The 22925-nt window shown below is 38.5% G+C and overlaps 2 protein-coding genes across 6 annotated transcripts in view; both read right to left on the reverse strand.

Moving 5' to 3' along the window:
• The window catches only part of LOC135171334 (uncharacterized), a 140314-nt gene that overhangs the window by 71186 nt on the left and 46203 nt on the right, over positions 1-22925 (reverse strand). The gene's annotated exons all lie outside the window — the stretch shown is intronic.
• LOC135171190 (zinc finger protein SNAI1-like) lies at positions 6747-10238 on the reverse strand. Its single transcript, XM_064137573.1, has 2 exons — positions 8988-10238; positions 6747-8853 (listed from the first exon to the last, which is right to left on the reverse strand). The coding sequence occupies exons 1-2, from the start codon at positions 9106-9108 to the stop codon at positions 7577-7579; spliced, it is 1398 nt and encodes a 465-aa protein (XP_063993643.1). The 5' UTR covers positions 9109-10238; the 3' UTR covers positions 6747-7576.

Raw genomic sequence — 22925 nt, forward strand, 5'->3', positions numbered from 1 at the left:
AAAATTTCATTTCGCAAATCAAATCCCTCCAACTCACACCATTACAATTGCTAATTCTCGCGTTATTCCGAGACCCCGGCGATGGTGCAGTAAAATTCGCCGGTCGTAAACCGACCGAAGGCGGGTGAACGAGGAAGAGCTGAGGGGGGGAAAAAATTGGGCAAAAAAAAAAAACGAAAAAAATACCGAACACTGGCTGAATGTTGGGGAGATTGTGGGTCAAGTTAATATGCCGCATTGTGATTTTTAATATCGTCCCGCGGTGTCTGCATGTCCTCCCTTTTTTTTTTTTTTTATTCCGGCCCTTTCAGTGTGTCCTCCCTGTCTCCAGTCCCCTCTTCCCCCTCCCCCCTATCACCCGAGGGCCCTTTTATTTTTTCCTCCACGTGCCGTCGGGCTACGCTCGCCTCCTCCTTTTATCCTCCTACGCCCGGAGAAAAATCGAGAGGAAAAAAAAATCGAGAGAAAAAAAAATCGAAAGAAAAAAAAATCGAGAGGAGAAAAAAATCGAAAGAAAAAAAAATCGAAAGAAATAAAAAATCGAGAGGAGAATTCAAGTACCGGTGGAGCGACCCACGAGGGAGAAGACCGATCGTTGTCAGTTGGGATGAAAAAAAAAAAATGGCGAGAGATTTTTTACGTGAAATGAAATGACTTCCAAATGAAATAACTGATAAATCGATTTTTCGATGAATTTATGGCGATAAGATCGTTATCGATTATTTTTCATTTTAATTTATGGGAAACGTGGGAGGATTAGATGGGAGATGACCGGTGGATGGGGTCAGTGTGATCGGTGGGGGGAGGGGGGGGTGGGTTATTAGGACGATCCGGTTGCATAACCGGGGGCAGGGGATCGTGGCACGTCGTCCACGAGGGCCGACGGAGATGATAAAATGCCGGGTTCACTCCTCCGAGGAGACGGAACTGTTAAGAGCGGTTGCTTAGGGGGGAGGGGGGGGGGTTGAAAAGGTAGATGAGGGGTACGAGAAATATTTATTGGGATTTTATTGAGGAGATTTGCGTTATTTTGTTGTTAATTAAATTTTCAGAGGATTTTTCCTCTTTTGGTTCTTTTTTAATTCGCAAATTTATTATTTAAAAAATTAAATTCCCAGAGGAATTTGTTGTTAAAATCCTCGAAAGTCAGGAGATATCAAATTGCAATGAAAATCCGGAATTTTCCGCGGGGAATTCCCCAATTTTTTAAATAATATAATTATTTAAACGACTGGCGACTCAATCAACACTAATTTCTCTCATTATTTTAATCAATTCCCACGACAAAAAAAATTAGCAAAATGTCTGTCACATTGCGAAGCTATTTTTGCAATAGTTTCCGAGTAAATTAGTGCAAACTAAACAAAAAAAAGACTTTTGCAACTCGTGGTGTTGAATAAAATTGTTATTACGCCACGTCAAGTCCTAAATAAATTCCTCTTCAGGAAAAATAAACTTGCGAAATAATTTAGACGTTTGATTAATTGATAAGACATTAATGTGAATGGCATACGCAGTCGTAGCACACAAAGTGTTGAGGCAGTGAATACGGGGACTCCCCTGAGTTCCTCAGCGTCAGCGCAGGCGCAACCGTCACCGGTGATTGGTCTGCACATCTGGCGCGCAGTTACGCGCCTGCGTGAACTTGTTCGGTTCGTCGCGCGTGCCCGGGTGACGCCCAACTTAATGCCGACAATTACGCATTTTCTCGGGTGCCCGCCCCCTCCCCAATGCATCACTCACCGACTGACTAATCCCTTAACCCTCTCCCCTCCTCAATTTAATTAATTTCCGTTAATTGGAGGACAAAAAAAATTTTTTTGGTCAAAATTAGTCGTCGAGAGGGTGAAGTGAAGGGCGAGGGTCACTTTTACCCGGAAAATGAGCCCTTCAAGTGTCATTTTACCCCCAAAACTGACCTGAAACGTCGGCAGACGTCAATTTTCCTCCAAAATTTCCTTTTCCAGTTTTTAAAATTTTTTTTTCAGGTCAATTCGGCCCACGCACGTTCCCATTAATGTCGGCGGTCCCGCGGGGTGGGGTTGGGCGCGAGAAATGGTAGGAAATAAAAATAATAAATAAATTCACTGAGGCGCCTGCTGGAGTCGGCGCACGACGCCGCGCCAACCTGTCTATTCGTGAGTTATGGCGATCGACGTTAATTTATGGCTGGCCGACATAACGTGGTTACATACTCTGGTTAATACGGATAAGTATGTGAGACAGTGAACCAACCGGTGTCATACAATGCTAATGATTCATTGTTTATGTTAAATTGTTCGGATAAAAATTAAGTCTCGTTTGATAACATGACGAGATTGAAAGGGTTCAGTCGGTTTAAGGGGGGGAATTCAGGGGAAACACTTGTTTCAGGACGATGGGGGAGGATTACATGAGGGGGGAGGGGGGATAAACTAGGGAATTTATGGGGTTTTTATTGCTATTTATCTAGGGAATTTATTCCCAATTTATGGGGAATTTCCAGTCGTTGAAGATTAATTTATTCTTTAATTTGTTTTGTGTTAATTATTAGGGAAAAAAAAATTTTTAACAATGTGGGGGAGGGGGAGGGAGTTTAGGGGATGAAAATTAATTAATTAAGGTAATTAGGTTATTTATTATAAAATAAATGAGAAGAAAAGAAAAAAATTTAAAATAAAATTCAAAAATTTGGAGTTTTATCAACAATTTCCCACCCCCACCCCCAAAAATTTCCCCAAATAAATTATTTTCTTTCAAATCTATTGAACTTCTCATCAAACAAATTTTCTAAAAAATCTCTCATATTTTATTTTAAATAAATAACCGAAAGGAGAAATGTTTCATTTTTTTTTTTTTTGGACTTGTCACAGCGAATGGATTTGATTGTCGCAATTCTTCCCCTTCCTCTCGGGTCAGGGGTGATCTAAACTCCGTCATTAACCGTGGAATCGAGGTCCTGTTAATTTTACGGACCTGTGACCGACAAAATTGTCCCGACGACTCAATTTTCCGTGTGTTTATGGTTTCGATTATACCAGACATCAACTGTTGGGTTTCAGATCGGAAAGCGAAGTTCACACGTGCAACATCATAAGGGGGGAAGAGGGGGGGGAGGGGACCACCAACGCATTTTAACCTCCTGCCACACCTCGCATAATGACGCGCGTCAAATCGTCTTCAGAGGTCCTCCTCCGCGACGCTGACCGGTGTCATAATTTTTTAATAAAATTTTTCAGTTTCATTGGGACCGCGGAAAGGTGGGGTCAGACATGAATTTAACAGTTAAACGATTGTTTTGGGAAATTGAGACGTGAGGGGGGGGAGGGGAATTTTTATGATGCGATTTGGGGACCGGAATCGGGTGAAGTTTTGGAGATTTCCCGAATTATCTGGAATTAATTGTTTTTTTGATGGAAATGTGGGGGAAAATGAGCGGTTTTTGGTGCGATAGGAGAGGTATGATAGGATATTGTTTATTGTTTAAGTGGAATAAATAAAAATTTGTGGAATTCTTGGGAAATTTTGGAGCGATTTCTGTTTTTTAGAGAAAAATTCCCGAATGAACCGGAGTTTTAGGGGAAATTTCTGGGGATTAATCACATTAATTATTCTAATTAATTAAAATCCCCCTAATTATTAATTATTTCTCCTGGAATATCTCCCGATATTATTGATCCTCATTTTAACATAAACAACATCCCCCCATGTCCACCCCCCTCCCCCCTCGCAGGTTCTATTACCGCAGCTCTTGGACTTCGCGCAATTTCCACATATTAATCAGCGTCGAAATTAATTATCTTCCAGTGGGCAGTGGCTACGGGTAATTTCCACCCATGATAAATGCTCGCACATTTGTCCCACCACCTACAGAGTCAAAAGATATTTTTAAACAAAAAAAAACCTCGGGTTTTAATAAAAAATATCCCGACGCGACTCGATGATTTTACAGTTTTTCGCGCGTCCCCGGCGCGTGCCTTCTTTTATTAAACTCCGTTCCGACGATAAGCCGCTGACTGATGACTCGACGATGTTATCTAGAACCCATTCGAGACCGTTTTAAGCGATCATTAAAGTGCGAAGATGGTGAATATACATTTATGCGCTCGGTAATTTCGGAAAAATTTTTTTTTTAACGCGCGAGTAAATTCGTTATGGCTAACAATTTAGATACAAAGTACAGGACTCGGAGCTTCGGGTTGATTTACGTTATCCTGATAGGTGGATTTAAATGTGTATTTGTGGTGGGGAATATCCGGAGGTTGTAGAATGAATTTATAATTTTTTTTTAACGTTAATTGTTTTTTATTTGATTTTTTAAGTGAAATATTGAGGGGTTGAAGTGGAGTAATTGTTGAGAGAGAATTTATTTTCTTGAATTTTCCTTAATATTAATTAAATAAATTATGAGAAATAAATAATTAATGTAAATAAAATTATAAATTAGCTTTGGACTTTTAAATTTATTACCAAACAATTTTTTTTTATTTAAATAATAAGAATTTTAATAGATTTTATGGGAAAATGTTCTCGAGTCGAAAATAAAATGTTTTTCGTTGATTTTTTTTTCTCAAATAATTTTTAAATATTTTTTAATTAGTTTTCAGTTCATTAATTATTGGATTTTAAAAATTTTGAAATTCTGGGGGAACTCAAGGGCGGCTGGGGAATTCCCTTGATTTTTAGTCCCTCGAAAGACCGATTTAGGGCGGAATAATAGAGAGGAAACTCGTTGGCGTTAAATTTAAGACAGGAAAATCATGGAAAATTGTAATCGATCTGTCGAATTGTTTTTTGGGGATTTTTGACAGGTGCAGTATGGCCCATGGGCCATCTGTTGTCCAGATCCCTTGAAAGGGACCCCAAGGGAGAACCGCCAGGGGTAACAGGTTGTTGTGCTCTTGTTTCATCGTCACAGTTGTGCCGACACCATAACTAATTAGTCCCATTCTTAATCTCCATCTTTCAATTTACCCGGACGCTCATAACATCGGGCCCCAAAATTTTCAAAGACCGAAATTTCCTGGGATTTTTAAATTAATATTTTACCAAAATTTTTGGAAATCGAGTTGGATTTAATTTCTATTAAATAAATAATTATTTCAACTGGGGAAAATTCAGTTTTTTATTTTCCTTTTTGGGCCTTATTAGAGAAATACGGGAGTTTTGTCGCTATTGCGGTCAAGGAAACGAATGGGGATCGATTTTCAATCGATTAATTGTGAAAAAATTGGCGGAAAAATATTTTTGAATTTTTTTTAGTGGCACATGCTCATCCCCCCACGTTTTTCAACCTCAATCCCGAGATTATAAGAAACTAAATGAAAGGACAAGGCGTTGACGTGGCAGTATTAGTTGACCGTGATATCCCGGTGATCGGTCACGGCTCGACTCAACTCCACATAATAAAACCCGCATGGACATGTCAGCTCTCACCGACGGATTCTGTTACTGAAGCGTGAAACGTATCTCCAAGAAATTCTCGTCAGTTTAAACAGAAGTCCCAAAAAATACCCAAAATTAAAAGCTCTAATTTGTTGATTTCCAGTAATTTTTCTGTTATTTTTTTCGGGGGAATTTATTTGAAATTTAAAAAACTTGAGAAAAGACGATGATTTTTCAATGAATTTTCCTGGAAAAATTCGGTTTTTCCTATTTTATAAAAAAGAAAAATCCTCACGTTAAATAATTAATCAATTTTCAATTTCCAATAATTTTTTTATCATTTTTTTTTCAATTATTAATTTTAAATTGGGAAAACTTTAAAAAATGTCCAGATTTTCATCGAATTTTCTGGAAAATTTCAACTTTCCCATTTCCAAAAACCGAAACCTCCCAAATAAATTAATCCCCAACTCTGATTTCCCAAAATTGAGACCATTAATGAGTTAATATTCCACTTAATATTTCCCAAACTCCCACAAAATTCATTAGACCCCCCAATTATCCCTTAATTCCCTTATATCCCTTCAAATTCAAAATATGACCACCAAAGGGACCCCCTCGGCCCCAACTAAATCCAGTCCCTTATAAATAAAATGCCATTTCCCCAGTTAACAAAAAGAATCCGAGAATTCCCAGAATTATCGCCCTCAGCTCTCCTCCCCTCTAACTTCCTACCCCTCCCCCCGTGGCCCCATTGTCCTGGGGCCACTTTTGTCCCCTGCATTGCGAAGAATAGCCTTTGGTCCCCAAATGCAAGAGGCCCACCTGTTCCAATTGCCTGCTATACCAGGCCCAGTCATAAAGACCCGACCCTGGACACCGAGACCCTCTCACTCATCTTTTTTTCAATCCTCAAGACTGAGTATTGCATTCACTCTCTGCTGGTTTTCAAACACTTCAAACAAAAACTCAATCGGTATTTTTCCCCAGAATAGGAAGTTCCACCTGTCCAGGCCAACAGTGAATGACACTGACCATTTCTATTGCCTTTGAAAGCCGTTAGACCATTCACTGGTAGTTAAATCCCCAGTGATTTCACCTTCCAATTTCTCATTGATGATTTCCAAATGAATAACAGGAGAAATTATTGAAAAAAAATTACGAATTGTTATCGATTATGTTGAGAGATATGTAAATATCTAAAAAATATTAATTAAAAAATTTTAAACACTCGATAATAATTAATATAAAATATAAAGTGAAGAGAATATAAATAAATACGAGTTTTCACCCTTTTAAATAAATTAAAAAAATTCTCATCGAACTTCTGATCAATCGATCGAACCTATCAACCACCAGATGCTGTTCTCCTCCTGCCAAAACCTCCATTGTATCACCCCCTCACACATGTCAAAACACCACTCGAAAAATCGACACATCCGAAAATAGGGTACCAGGACAACTCACTCAAAATAACACTTAACAAATTCAATTGAAAATTATTTATTTCGTATAAAATATTTAATATATAGAACACATCCTCTGTCGCTGCCAGTTGATATTTACTTTCTTTACAAAAAAACTCTTATATAAAAATTATAGTGGTACTCGCCCTGAGTCCGCGCAATATTTCTCTGAAAAATCGTATCCCCCCCGCTAATGAGCCCTCCAATTAACCACTTTACTGACTCCCCTTAACTTTCCCTGCGCACACACGCCAAACACACACTCCTTAATCTTTGTGTTTATGTACAATGACTAGTATGTTCGAGTAACTCAATCAAAAGTGAATAATTTCCTCCCCAGCAATCGATAATCCCATGCGGCTCGTGCTTTCTACGAAATATTATATACATTTCACCCCACTACCCTCACCGCCGCAACTTAACCGACGTTACAATTAACATAAATTAATAAGCAAAAGGAATGGAACTGACATAAGACCTCAACTCATGGCACTAAAGGTTTCACGGTACCGCGTCCTGCGGTGGTAAAATTTTCCCTTAAAAAATTCAATTTTAAATAAAAAAAAAAAAATCCCTCGACTAAGTACAACCCCCATCTGCTCCCAACAAAGAAAATCTCGATTTTCCCATTTACCCAGTGGCATTTACAATAAAAAATATAAAATATATTAATATTTGTACTCCTCGTAAATTCAGTCTATCGTGAAATTCCACGTTAAGGCACTTCAGGACGAAAATATCGCGACTTAACATCCATAACCAATGGGAACATTCATACCAGGACATCCGCCCTCCTGATGTTTCGTAAGCAACGACATTCTGCTGAACGTTTTGCTGCATGAAGTGCAGGAGTACTTCTTGACATCGCTGTGAGTCTGGAGATGTGCCCTGAGGTTGCTCCTGTCAGCAAAAGCTCGATTACAATGTTGACAGCTGAAGGGTTTCTCCCCAGTATGTGTCCTGATGTGTCCTTGGAGTAGCCAAGGCCTTGAGAATGCCTTACCACAGAGATGGCACTTGCAGGGTAGCGTATGAGTCCTGATGTGCATCTTCAACGCACCCAGACTGACGTAAATTTTCTCGCAGTACTTGCAGGAGAATGACTTCTTCGTCTGTCCCTCAGCGGCGGCGCAGTGAAACTGCTGATGCTTGGACAGACCCGAGTACGTGGAGTATGATTTACCGCAGTCCGGGCACTGGTACCTGGGTGATGCTGTCGTCTGATTGGTGGAGCTGTTGGTGATGGGGCTCGTATTGTTCTCAATTTTCATCAAGATCGTGGATCCGGCTGATGTGCTGCCAGCTGACGATCGTCCGCTGTCACTTCCGGGTGATGACAGATCCTCTGGGGTGACTGGGGGTGGTGAACGAAGGGATGAATACCCCACGGAGCTCGTTGGCGATAGCCCACAGTGATCTGGACTCGAAGCTGCCCAGTGCGCATAACTCCTGGCTATTGGACGTTGGATCGTCGGACAGGTGAGGGCTGAGTGCTGCATTGGGGGTGGCGATGACGCGGGGTGATCTGGGGAGTGAGGATAGGCTGGCAGGGGGTAGGATGGGTACAGCTCAGCACCAGGATGATGGAAACGATAGGAAGGATACGGTAAATAGTGCGGCGGATACATCGGCGCTGTCCGCGTCCACGCTGGGGTGGCATAATGTGCCACTGGCTCCACTGGGGTGTTAAGGTTGAGTGGACCTAAGGGTGGTTTCGACCCCATCAAGTGCATCGCACCCGTTGGCACTGCCCCGTCGTGCTGAATCACCTCCACTCGTTCCTTCTTCACTAGCGGATGAACCGGAGCGATACCGACGGGCGGCGTCGTCGGTCGCGGTGGGTAGATTGACGCCGACGATGACGACGGAATTTCCTGGTCGACGTGAATGTGCTTGTGAGGTACTGGCGACGGGGAACGTGAGGCTGATCGACGCTTTGGAGCTGATTTACTGAGATCCTCCGGTTTCGTGCTGAGGTTCTCCGGTTCGGGAATGTCGTCGGTGACGACGTCGATTATCTCGTCTGGAAGCAGAGGAATAAAAGATTTTGAGTGAGGACTTGACGACTTCGGTGTTTCTCGCGGTTCGAGGGGGGAGATTCGTCGATTATCGACGGAGTCGACGGGTTTGGGGCTCGTTAGGGTCGGTGATAATTACCTTTTACTGATTCCGCGACGTCGTCGTACACCGTCAGCTGCACTGGCCTCTTCTTCAGGGGACAGTGGCTGTAGCTGTTGTTCTTCTTGACGAAGCTTCGTGGCATCTCGTCGACGAACATTATCGCAGGTTTATTATTTATTTAAAACTCTGTACGACAGCAGTTGTCCCACCGTAATCCTGGGTATCGGGAGACAACAGATATCTGCGTACTCACTTCACTCAAAAGTAATAAAATCCAAAATTTGTTTTTACTTGTTCACAATTTTTTAATAATTCACTGTCACTTCGATAAACATTTAATTGTTTATGATTAACTCGGTTAATCGCACCTCGAGGACTTCTCGGTTAACGTTCACACGATTCGTCGGGGAGAACGGAATTTTAAAGAGTCGAGGAGCGGAGGTGGTGGAAAGGTTTAATGCGCTAGTGTCGGCTGCTAGCCGGTCTCTGACTGGCACCAGGACGCTCCCTCGCATTTATAACCATTCGTCCCCACCAGCGTCACTTGCAGGTGGCCCGCACGTGCTGCGCGTCCAATGCAGGCCCACAGGGCCCCCGTTAACCTCCAATGGTACGGGAACCGTCGCAAGCCGTCCGCCAATCACGTCACGAGCATCTGTTACCCCCGTCAAGTCGTGCGCCTCGTAATCCCCCACTACTACACGTATTTTCACTTCATACCACTCCCTTATTCCGAAACGGTCTCGGTCGCCGGGTACCTGGGGCTTCATGTGTTTTGTACCGTTTGCTTTTAGCTACGACGTTTTCAATTGTTATGGGTTGGATGGGGCAGATGCTGGGGAGAACCCTCACCTTCTTTATGGTTTTTAGGGAATTTTTTTACGTTTTTCGAGGTGAATTTTTTAGGGGTTTCAGTGGTGTCAGTGGCAGACTGATTTTTAATAATAATTTAGAGGTTTTTTGGGGAGTTTTATGGTGGATTTGGAGTTATTGTTTATATTTTGTTGTATTGGGGGCGATTGAATGTTGAAAATGAGTTTTAAAAAATTGAAAAATCAATTTTTTCTTTAGATTTCTTTGAAATAATTAAAAGTTTCAACTTTTCGATTAAAAATCGATTTTTTATTAATCGAATTTTCAAGTTCTTTTACTGATGTCAATGAGAAATCGATTGTTACAACAATTTCCACTTTTTTTTGACGAAAAAAAATTGTTTCTGATGAATTTTCCATTTGTTATTTATTTTTTGTTTATATTTTCTTCTATTGAGTGCAATCGAACGTTGAAAATGAGTTTTTAAAAATCTAAAAGTCAATTTTTCCTCTCGATTGTTTTTAAATAATTCAAAATATCAATTGACTGATCAATTTATTGCAAAAAAAAAATTTTTTAATCCGAATTGTGATGATTGTTCGTCAAAATTGACTTTAAATTAGAAAAAATTCGGAATTCTCGTGTTTGCTGAATTGAATTGACCCCGACCAATCGCCAGATACCTCTCCCCCTTCAATCGCTCACCCCTCACCATTTTTATGATCGTAACGGTCTTGTCGCGTGCCATAGCATCGCCCACGCGTGCTGCGCAGTTATACGCACACATATATGCACATGTATACGTTTATAGTGCGGATGAAAGACCCCTTCGGGCTTATAAATCTAACTCCTACCCTTTCAGCGAATTGGGTACACTCTTCGCTCCTTTATTGTCGTTTTGTTCCCCCCGGTAATGAATGACGTGGAAATTTTACGTCTTAATGATCAGCGGGAGAAAGGGGTGAGTTAGAAAATAATAAAAAAATTGTTCATGTTGAGAATTTTTTACGGCTCGTTGAGTTTTCAGTCGTCGTTGTTACTGTTGTTAATTTAATTGAATTCGGTGGGAGAATTGTCGTGGATTCGAGTGGATTCCGGGGAGTTTCGGGTGCGGAATTCAATGGAGACGCCCCGGGGCACACGAATTACTCGAAATCGGGGGGGAGGGGGGTTGTTTGGACGGTTGGATGGTGTTATCGGGGAAGTCGAAAGTTCAGGGTCAGTTGGGGAAATTTTTGTGGGGAAATTTAGAGACGAAAAGATGAAAAATTAATTTTTTGGGAAATTTAATTGTTTTTTAAGGATTTTATTGTTGTTATAATTGTGGAGGGGTTGTTTTTGGAGGAATTGATGGGATAAGGGGCTGTTGGTTGTATTTTTGTTAATTGTTAAGTGTTTTTAAATAAATTAATTTATAGGGTCAGTTTTATTTGAAGATTTTCAAGTGAAAATTCGTAAATAATTAATTTATGGAATTAATTGAGGGTTTAATGAATTTGTTTATTAAGTTTAGGGGCTAAAGTTTGTAAATGTTGATAGATAATTCAGTGAATATAGTTTTTAAAATTTTCGCTGGGAATTTCGATAAAATATCACTAAAAATTCTATTTTAATTCATTTCTAGTGAAATTTGAAATAATTTTATTGAAAAATTGACGATTTCTGCCATTTTTTTAATTAAAAAATCTGGAAAAATCAGGGAAAGTCAGGGAGAAGTGGAACATTCACGGAAAATTCCCCCTTTCACCGAAACCAAAACCGTTCGCCTAAAAATAATTCCCTCCCCATTTCTTCTTCTTTCCGTCGACTAAATTACCAGATCCACCATTTTTTTACCCCATATTTTACTGAATTTTAGTGGCATGTGCCAAGTTGACTCAACTTGACAGACCTGCTCGCTCGTACCCGGTTTTTCCAGTGCGCACCCCGTCAAAAAAAAATAATAATAAATTCTTTGAGGAGCACAACAAAACCCTGCGGGCACGTTACCTCGCACTTACCCCCAAAATCATTAAAAAAAATAAAAAAAAGGATGGGAAAGGGCTCGGGTACCATTGTTATTATCATTCAATCCTTCAGGTATCAAAATCGAGGCCTAGACCAGTTTTAACTCGGGAAGTGCTCGGCGCAGTGCACCAGGTATTCTTGTACCTCTTGAATTCACATTCGGTCGGTTTCGTGCGCCCCAAAATTGTAAAATAAAATAAATAAAAATAAGGGTTGATGTGCGGCAGGTTCGTTGAGTTTCGTTTCATTCACGGGATAAGGATCACTCGGTGTCCGTTGAATAAATCCCCGGGGTATAATGTCGTTGCCATCGCGGAGTATTTTATTAATATAATTCTGTCATTAATCTCGCTCGGGAGTAAACGGAGAAATATTTTTTTTTTCTTTGACAATCGTTCTTGTTCTGACTTGTCCGGTGGTTTATCTGATGGAGTTAAGAATCACTGGGGTATGTGAGGACCAGAGGCCCGGAATTTAGTACTGAGGGGGGCGCGAGAGGGCGCCACCAATCAGGTGTCGTTCGATCGAAAATATTGGGTGATGGGTTAATTTTTGGTGGTAAAATAATTATTTATATTGTGGTTTTTTTTTAATTATTTGTTGAGGACGAGAGGCGTCAGGGTGTAATTAATTATGTTAAATTGAAATGGTTTTACTGGAAAGTAGATTTTACCCAAGATTTTTTTGAAATTAATTACATTTTTGAGGAAATTATTTTAAAAAATGTGAAATTCAAGGTTTTTCAGTCTTTAATTTGTTCATTTTGATTTATAAAAAATATTTAGTGAGTGGAAATTATTTTTTAATCGATTGAAAATAGTTTGTAAGTATTACAACAATATAAAATTGTATAATATCCAATAAAATAATAAAATAAAATAATAATATGGTCACTTTGCCCTTAAATTGTTCATCTGAATTAATTTTTTCACTAAAAAATGTTTTTATCTTCATTTTAATAATTAATACCGTGAAAAATATTGCTATTGAGGCAATAAACATTAAACTATTTAAAAATAATATTTTTGTATAAATTAATATAACAAAAACTATAATTCAAAGATTTTCAATCTTTAAATCTTCATTTCAATTTATAAAAAATATTCAGTGACTAAAAATGATTTTTAATTCATTAAAAAATAGTTTTCAAGCACTAAAAAAATATTAAATAATAAAATAAAATAATAATTAAACAAAATACGATCTCTTCGCCCTTAAATCGTTTTTCTAAAACAATTTCCTCACCAAAAAAATGTTTTTATCCTCATTTTAATAATTAAAAACGTAAAAAGTTTCAATTTTTTCCTCTCAAAAATGTTTATATTCACCCAACAAACATTAAAACATTTTAAAATAATATTTTTGTATTTATTACGTCCACCGGTAGTACTCCCCTTCGGAAGGAAGCTGGTTTACATTTTTTTGTCTGTTCAAGAGGTAGAAAAGAAAAATGAACGAGAGAACAAGAAGGACAGAAGGAAAAGAGGATGGAGAACCTTTCGAAAACACCTGGCTATTACCACTCCGATGTTTTATCCCCCGCTACCATATGCCCCGGACCCGGGCCCCACCGAGACTAGTTCATGGACCCATTTTGCCCTCCCCTAAATATGTATGTTTTATACCATTCAGTTTGTTCTCTTTATTTTTTTTTTCTTCTCTCTCTCATCCCTCTGGGCATGTGCACCGCTTTGATGGTTCCCCAGGTGGGAGGGGGAGGGGGGAGGGGGGGGGGGCAGATTAAATCGAGGTGAACATCGGTAACAGGAGGTGATGTGGTGGATCGGTTGCAGGGAGCCGTAAATGTAAGTCGAGAACTTTTTGACGGAGAGAAACTATCGGATTTCATTTTGCTACTAAAGGATTGAGAGGAGTTGTCATCGTTTTTGGCGACTGTCAAGGGGGGGGGGGTTGTTATTCGAGTGTGGAATGACTTTTTATAAATTAGGAATGAGTCATCGTTGATTATTAATTAGGGGGAGGAGGTTGTGGGGGATATTTTTTGCTGAAAATTGAAATTCGATTTTTTTTTGGGGGAAATTTGGGGAATTTTTTGGGGGAAAAAATTTTGGGGGAGGGAAAATGTTCAGTTGGGGATCATCCAATCATTACATCGATTTAAACACTCCCCAGAAACCGCTACAATAATTTATAACAATAATTCCACAAATTTTAAAACTTCTACAATTGAAATTCTCAAAAATCTCTCAAAATTCGTCTTCAAAACAATTTTTTCACACCCAAAAAATTCCTAAAATTAACACCCTCAATCTCTCTCTAAACCCCATAATTTTCCATACCCTCCCCCCACCCCAACCCCCCCTCATTCCGAATGAATCAGCCTCCACTGTCACTCTGACAACGTCAGAATGACTCACATCTCCAAAGACAAATTCTTCTGCTGCTGTAAATACTGACATCTCCAGCTATTGACAGGTCTTTGACTCATCGATTGTTTAGGACTTTATCATCCCAATACCCCTCTCCCACCCCTCCCCACCCCAACATAATATTTCAAATAAAAAAACGTGGACTAAACAACTCTCGTCATCACCTCTTGAAAATAAAAACCGAGTGAAAAAAAAATATTTTTGAGATAAAGAAAAAATTCTCCTCTGCAAAATGAGTAATTTGATACGTCTCAATAACGTCTGACGAACAGCACGTGCCGTCAGACATTCCACTGCTTGAATTATCTACTGCTGTAGAGCAGATTATTTCAACGAGATAAACAATCACCTCCGAGTGCACGTTTCGCTTGTTTATCTCGTTGATAATTTAGTCTTATCCACGTGACGACGTTTGACGATGACCGTTAGGACGTCCCCAGGTCCAAATTCTAATCTGTTTGCAGTAATTTTGGGTTATCGTTGATTGGAAAAATTATCTGATTTCTATTGGCACGAGATATCGCGCGTTTTTTTTCAATTTTCACCGACACTTTATTTTTTGGCGGGTGGGGGGAGGGAGGGAGGGGGGTTGTGGGGTGTTTGGTAATACAGGGATGAATGGTAGGATCAACAAATGTACCTGGGGTGAGGACTGTCCCCGTCAGGGCTCATCGTCATCCTCCGCAGGTACGAAAATCTTTTGTTGGGTTCAGGTATTTTTGGAAGTGCTGTGACGTGTTTTAATCTGATTTTCCCCAGGTTGATTGGGGAAAGGGATTGATTGGGGCTCGGGGGGGTTGGAAATTTATGGCGGGAGGGGTGGAATTGGATTGTTAATAATTGGGGATTTTTCGGAGGAATTTTATGGCGTCGGAAGTCGTTCGATCGATCGATGTCGTCTTTGGTTGTGATTCATCGTTGATTGTTTTATTTATAAAAAATTTTGTTATAAATAAATTATGAAGATCGAATGTTATATAAGGTATGTAACTATCAGATGAGACCAGGAAATATTTTAATCCCCCAAAGGCCGATTGATAATTATAATTAAACGATTTTCATTTCTCACGATTTTGTCTCTAAAATTGTTAATAACATTTATATCCCGAGTAATTCACCCACAATAATATAATTTATATTATTTATAATGAGTCTCATATCTCGACGATACCACACGTTAAAAAAATAAAAAATTCCGGGGATTTTTAAACAGAAAATACAAAATGAAAATCAAAAAAATTATGAAAAGTTTGTGGTGACGTCTCCTGCGGTTTCAACGCTCGGAGATCTTTTCCGGTGGCTCCTGGGCCAGGAAAAAATTCGGGAAAAGGTTTTCCGGTCGTTGCGGAAGATTTATAAAGAAACAAATGGAATAAATAAAAAAAGAAAATTTTTGGAGGAACAAAGGGAACGTTTTGGGCTCAGAGTCGGCGCAACGAATTGGCCTACGACCCGCGGTTCAGGGTAAAACTCAAATTTTTAGTGTCAATGGTGTTCAAAGAGGGGGAAGGGGGGGTTGGTTGGTAGTCATTCATGGCGAAATAGATACTCAATTGCAGGTGCGTCACTAGAATAACAGGAGCGACCTTGGGACTCAGACCTTTGGGCCCAAAGATGAATAATCGGAAAAATAGTCATTCAGGAAATTACCGTTAAAATATTTGATTTTAGCCCTGGGTATTATCTACGGGTTTATCTGATGAATCATCGAGTCATTTATCTTGAAGATTAACATTCTAGATTTTTATCGCGGAAATTGTTCTCGAAATTGACGATTTTTAGTATTTTTTTGAGTCCTGTCAACGGTTGTGGTGATTTTCAGGAGTTTTGGGGGATTTTGGAATTATTTTTGAAGTTATCGATATATTTTTGAGATTATCGATGTATTTGATAATTATCTAAGGTTCGTTTAGAACGTCTACAATTTTTTTTAATGAAAAAAAAATTATTTAGTGAAAGATATTGAAAAAAAATAAAATTTGTTGGTGATTTTCATGAGTTTTGGGGGATTTTGGAATTATTTTTGAAGTTATTGATATATTTCTGAGCTTATCGATGTATTTGATAATTATTGGGGGTTCGTTTAGAACGTCTACAATTTTTTTTAATGAAAAAAAAAATTATTTAGTAAAGATATTGAAAAAATAAATAAAATTAATCGAAAAATGGAATTAAAAATCATCTGAAAATCATTTTATCCAGTTGTTTCTTGCAATTAACATTATCAAAAAATTATAAACTAATTCCCTGCATTAGGTAGACTAACAATAGCCCTTTTTACCCCACCCCTCACCCCCTGAAGATGACGTAACCCCGACCCCTATGATTTTTTTCGAATTTCCCAAAGTTCTCGGGCGATCGATTTTAATTCATTTTTCCCAATTTTTTTTATCCCCCCCGGGGTAATCTACAAACCGATACATTCCAACGGCCCTTAAGGGAGCCCCCTGAACGCATAGGTGACCCGCACATGGAGGTGAGCACGCACAATGCCCAGGGAAGGATATTCCTTGAATCCTGAATGAACGGTGCACCGAGGCTTCATATTTTTTTTTTTTCGTCTTTCTTCGGTCCCATGAATAGAAACGGCGGCCAAGGGCCCCCTCCCCTCCATCCCCCTGGCCATCGTTCTCGCCCTCAGACTCCTTTGTCGTTTTTAAAAACGTACAATTCCTGATGGAGAGAATCACTCGCAGCTTCTTAGTGCTCTCGTGCGAGCTCTTTTGCGCACGATGATGTTTTGGGGAGCCCTTTGTTGAGTAACCGAGGAGTGGTACCTGCCGTGATTTTTTTACCTTTTCTTTCAGGCGAATATGTACCTGCGGATAACTGTGACTATGAAATTCCAGGGCATTCAAGTCTTTCGTCCCTTGGAAATTGTTTCTTTTTTTTTGGGGAGGGGGTTGGCTTTTAAGTGGCTCGAAATACTTTTGTTTAATGAAATATTTCGGTTGATAAATTGTGGAGGGGTTTTTTTTCACCTGCGAAGGTGTGAAATTCCAGGGAATTGAAGTTATTTTTTCCTTGGAAAATTGTTTCTATTTTTTTTTTGAAGGGTTTTGGGCTTTAATTGACTCAAAATATTTTTGTTTCATGAAATATTTCTTTGGATAAATTGTAGAGGAATTTTTTTTCACCTGCGAAGGTGTGAAATTCCAGGCAATTGCAGTTTTTCTTCTCTGAAAAATTGTTTCTATTTTTTTTTGAAGGGTTTTGGTTGTTAATTGACTCAAAATATTTTTGTTTAATGAAATATTTCATTTGTTAAATTGTAGAGGAATTTTTTTTCACCTGCGAAGGTGTGAAATTCCAGGGAATTGCAGTTTTTCTTCTCTGAAAAATTGTTTCTATTTTTTTTTTAAGGGGTTTGGTTGTTAATTGACTCAAAACACTTTTGTTTAATAAAATATTTCGTTGGATAAATTCTAGAGGTTTTTTTTTTCACCTGCGAATAACTGAAGGTGTGAAATTCCAGGGAATTTAAGTCACCCCCTCCCACTTTTCCCCTTAAATTCAACTCTTTTCCCCCTGGAAATCACTTTAAAATCTCAGAAAAATTCTTTAAATCCTAAAAAAAATTTACTTCACATTGAGATCACAACCATCATCCCCACCCCCCTCCCTCCCCCTTTTTTTGAATTTTTCAACCGTTAATTTCCGAAGAAAACTCAAACGTACACTACCCGCATTTCTTTGTTAACCCTCAGGGGGAAAATTAAACGTTTTTTTTTTCCTTTCTCAGACGCGTTGAAACTCGCCCCAATCCCACTGCATCCCTCATCCCCCTGTTGCATCGCGGCTAGTTTATAAGTTTGTACCTGCTAAGGGCGAGTACCCGAGGGCATTCACCTGCGGATTGACGGGGAGAAAAATCTGTGGATAAGTTTTTATTGTGTCAGGGGAGGGCAGCATGTGATGGCTGCGGGGTTGATGTCACTGGGAAGGGGAGAAAAATCTGAAGGTGCGAGTATGTGAGTCTTTTTTTTTTTTTATTTCTCAGAGACATCTGCTCCCTTTCTACGATGACGACAGCTGATCGCGGCGCCTTTTTCCTTCCGGGAAAAATCAATGTTGATGTTCCGGGAGGGGAAATATTTCAATGGCCGCGATAGTGCGATTCAAGTTCCGGTCAACGGAACTTTTTATTTCAAAAGGGAAAAATTTCTTTTGATGGGAATTCGATTTTTTTGGAATCTTTTCACCGATTTCATCAGCTGGCGAGTGCGATTATTTCGTTACGATTATTTTTAACGGATGAATTGAGGTGAATGGAGGTAATTGCGGTTCACTATTTATTATTTGGAAAATTGGAAATTTATTTTTTTAAATCGAAATTCTATTTTGATTTCTTTTTGAATTTTCGTCAGCTGTTGGTGATGAGTTCAAGGACTTTGTGGGGATGAATTCAGATGATTGGGGTTTATTACCCGGAAATTATTGACAGCATTAATTTGTTTATAAAGAGGAAAAAATATTTGACGTTTAATTCGGTGGAGAAAGAGTCCACTGAAGTCTTCGCCGAGTTTTCCGGGAATATCTTCGAATCTAAGGAAAATGGCGACAACTTCATCAGAACCTTTTTTGTAGATCTCCCTCTGCCCTATAATAAAGGTCCTAACAAAAAATTTTGTATCTCCCTTCGTTTCGCAGATATTCCCCAAAAACTGATCGCTAGTCCCAATCGACTGAAACCGATTCCCTTTTTTTTCTGGAAAATCTGTTTTATCGTAAAATTTTTGATTTTGAAATTTGGTTTTCGATATTTTGAGAGGTAAGTTGTTCAGGGGACGAAATTATCGCACTCGATCTCGATTCCGCTCGTCTATTTTGAGTTTAAAAAAAATAGAAATGTCAATCCTTTCGATATTTCGAGAATTTCTATTGTATTTTCTGAATATTTTCCCTTCCAAGGGATTATCCTCACATCCCAAAACCAAATCTACATCCATCTCCCCAAAATCCAGAGACGGAACCATTAAAACTACCCAAAATGGCGGCCGTCAAGCCGGAGATAAGCGAGATGAGTTTTCCGGGAACGGGAAAGGGCCATATGTTGGAGATGAATCTTTTGGGGGTTGAACGCGTGCGATATAAATGCTCACCCTGGGTCTGTCGAAGGGCGGGCAGGTGACCGACTCGTGGAGGGGGACATGTGCGATATGGAACAGATGACCAAAGCTTTTGCACACGTGCCCGGAGTTTTATACCTGAGAGATTCGATGGTACCGTAAAATGTGACACTCACGTTCGAAAAACTCATTTTTCAGGATTCAACGCGGGGGTGACTCACCCTTTCTCACATTTTCGATGATTAATACCAACACATGTAAATATAACCCATCAAAAACGTCTTCCCAATCAAAAATTCGAGTTCCCAAAATTAATTTTCTGTAAATTTCGTAAATAAAAATTTTTTCGTAAAAAAAAATTATAATCGTGTTAATTAATTCATAAAACACTTTTTGTAATTAAAAATTATTTGATTATTCACTAGAATTTGTTTACAATCGAGTGGGAATTATTTATTTAATTTTATTTGATACGTTAAATTGATTTGTTTGACATTAAAAATGAAACCGGTTCGATAATCATCACGATAATTGTTATTAAAATTATGTCACCCCCCGGGGGTGGTCCCCCACCCAAATTATCGTTCCTCAGAACCGAAATAAAAATAAAAAACGTCAGAAAACCCATCAAAACATCAGAAAACACTGGGCCCCATCAAGATGTCAAACTGCGTGTGGCTGTCCCATCCCATAAAAACTGGGTCACTAGGCCCAGCAGGAGGTTGTGTCCAATCTGCAGGGGCCCGATGAACCTCTCAGATACTCTCAATATCAAATAACAATAGTTAATACACGAAAAACCGTTCACTGAGTTAATAAAAGTCAAATTGGGACTGACGAATCGTCGGGATATTTTCTCCTGCATTTTGCAGAATCGATAACAAATACAGTTGTCCCTTTAATGGGTGATCTGATAAGGGTCACCTGGTGGTGGCGTCTTCCCCGGGGAAGACGTTCCAGATCTTATCGAACGTTCACACGCTCTCGTGCGGCTGTGAAATTTCCCCGAGTGTTGGGACTTTTCATTCTCGTTTGACGTCATTATGAGACGATGGGAGCCCATTGACGTCATCACAGATTGTAAACAAATGTAATGAATAATTATCGTAATTAATGTGTCGAGGGATTTAATTATTTTCTGAGAAATGACGCGTTCGATTTTAATAATTTTTCGATTATTTTGGATTAAATATTTTGTATAGGAATATTGTTTATTTATTTGAGTGATATTTATTGTTTATTCACTTCCTTATTGTTATTAAATTGATTTAATTATACGGAATCGATCGGTTCAATTTAATTATTTTTTCGTAATTAATTTTCGTTCGGATTGAAATGTAATTATTTTTTTAAGCGAATGAGAATGAAAATAAAATTGTAATTGAGTTTGAATGAAATGTTTATCGCGTCACATCAACTCTCAGATCGTTAAGTAGTGTAAACAAAGGTCGGTGAGATGGTTTATTTAATTACCAATCGATTGATCGATTCCAGAACGAATTTTTGCAGAAAAAAACTGCATTTTATCCAGACAAATGACTAATTATTATTTTCTAACTTAATTAACCCACGAAAATTATTAAATAAAATTATGGAGGGTCGCGAGGGGGGTCTACCCTTCCCATATCGAGGAACAAAGTCACAGATAACAGTTAATTAAAAATAAAGGGGGAAAGAAGAGTTAATTAATAGAAAAATATTTTTTTTTCGATAACAAATTGTTTTTGAGAATCCAATTTTTTTTAGGGCACTATCTCGCAGAATTTAAATTTTGCGCGTTACCCAGCGATGAGTTATTCCTCGAAGAAAAGCAATTTCGTCCTGACGGACCCAAAAAAAATTTTTTAACCTCATTACCATAATTAAATTGAATTTTTCAACTTCACTCTTCAGTGTCTCGCGACTGTCGTATCTGACACGCACTTTCACCAAATGCAACAATTGCGACAGTTCCTCCCTCCCCCCTTTTTTGTCTCATACTGTTAATCCCCTGGGCCCCTCCAGGTATGTCGTAGGGCCCAATAACAATGTGAAATAAAATACTGCAGCGAGCGATAAAAATGATCGAATCAAAAAATTAATTTTCTGTCGCAAAGAAATATTTTTTACGTAAAAATTAATTAATTATTTTTATATGGACAATGTTTGCGGTATTTTATAACAATAAATTATTCGAAATAACTAACAATAGACCGAAGTAAACGAATTCCCAACGAGTCACCAGAAAATGTTGTTTTGGGAATTTTTGGAATAAATTTTTCTTCTTTTTTTCACTCGTTATTTTTCTCAGGACAGATTTTTGTTAATTAAAAAAATTTCAGATGTAATTTAATTTGTTTATACGCTCTTTTGTTGCATATATGATATTATTTTGTGGTTATCTTATTTCCATGCGGTAAAATTGATTTAAAATTTTATTGAAAATGTTGTTACTCTGCAACGCAACATTTTATCCGATAGTTTCTGACCCTCTGGGCACGTGGGTGCGTATTACAGTCGAATATGAGAGTCGGCCAAGCGTCGAGCCGACTGTTGCACAATAGTGAGTAAGAAGATAATTTTTATTCAACTCCTCACTGTTGTCTCGCAAAATTTCACCCGATTTATTATCCCGACGTAACTCATTCGGTGCGTAACCTGCCCCCGATCGATTATTTCTCGGTCTTTCTCTGGTTATTAATTTAATTTTTTAATTGTCGTGTTGTGGCTTTTTTGATTGACATGCATCATTGATCTGCTCGGTGATTGTCCAACTGAAACAAGGGGAATGGAATTTTTTGTCGGGTTACACCCAATCGCCGGACGCGGTGAAATTATCGAAGGAAATTTCATCGGACGATGAGTTGACAGATTGGAAATTTAATTATTGGAAATTGGATTTTAGGGCGAGGTGAGGTCGTTCGAGGTGGAAATTACGCAGATCGATTATCAAATTTCGACGATTGATATGCGATTGGGGGGAGGGGGGAGGTGAAAGGACTTGTGGGCAGGAGTGGACACCTGTTCTCAGGTCTATTTTTTTTGGGGGGCAAAAAAAGAGAGTTTGAGATGATAATTGGTAATTGGGAAGTTAATTGAGAGGGACTAATTAATTTGGTGATTAAACAATTGAAATATTGAAGTTTTGTTTGTGTCTGAATTAATGTTTGAAAATTTGATTTCTATTTTTTTTTTAAATTGGAGTAAAAAATTGATTTTAATGTTTAAAAAATTTTAGTTTAGTTCGTTGGGATGTTTATTGTTATTATATTGTTTATAAGAAAATTCCAGTGGAAAATTTCGGGGAATTTACATTTTTTTTGCACCAAAAAGAAGAAAATTATTAAAATCCCAAGAACTTCTTATAATTTTCATCATTTTCTACCGGAAAAATTGAACAAAAATTCCAAAATTTCACTCAAAATCCCTTCAAATCCCCAACTTTCAAATTCCCAAATATTCCCCATATAAAAAACTCCTCAAAACTCCTCTAAAACTTTAAATAAAAAAACTTTCTTCATTTTTTTATCAATTTTTCATCCCTAATAATTCTATTTCGTCTTAAAAAAATCCTCCCCACCCCCTTCGCTCCCATATTTTCAAATCACACATCACCATCGTGCAATTAAAATATTTCGCTGATTTTATCCGCCTCCTGCACTCAACTGAACCAATTTTTACAACTTAAAAATGCTGCGGTAAATAAATTGAATGAA

This window comes from Diachasmimorpha longicaudata, chromosome 19 (assembly GCF_034640455.1).
Source record: "Diachasmimorpha longicaudata isolate KC_UGA_2023 chromosome 19, iyDiaLong2, whole genome shotgun sequence".
NCBI lineage: Eukaryota > Metazoa > Arthropoda > Insecta > Hymenoptera > Braconidae > Diachasmimorpha > Diachasmimorpha longicaudata.

Coding starts and splice junctions, on each gene's coding strand:
- LOC135171190 (XM_064137573.1), bottom strand. CDS start 9,108: ATGTTCGTCGACGAGATGCCACGAAGCTTCGTCAAGAAGAACAACAGC. Junction 8,854..8,987: donor CGTCGCGGAATCAGTAAAAG/GTAATTATCACC, acceptor CTCTGCTTCCAG/ACGAGATAATCGACGTCGTC.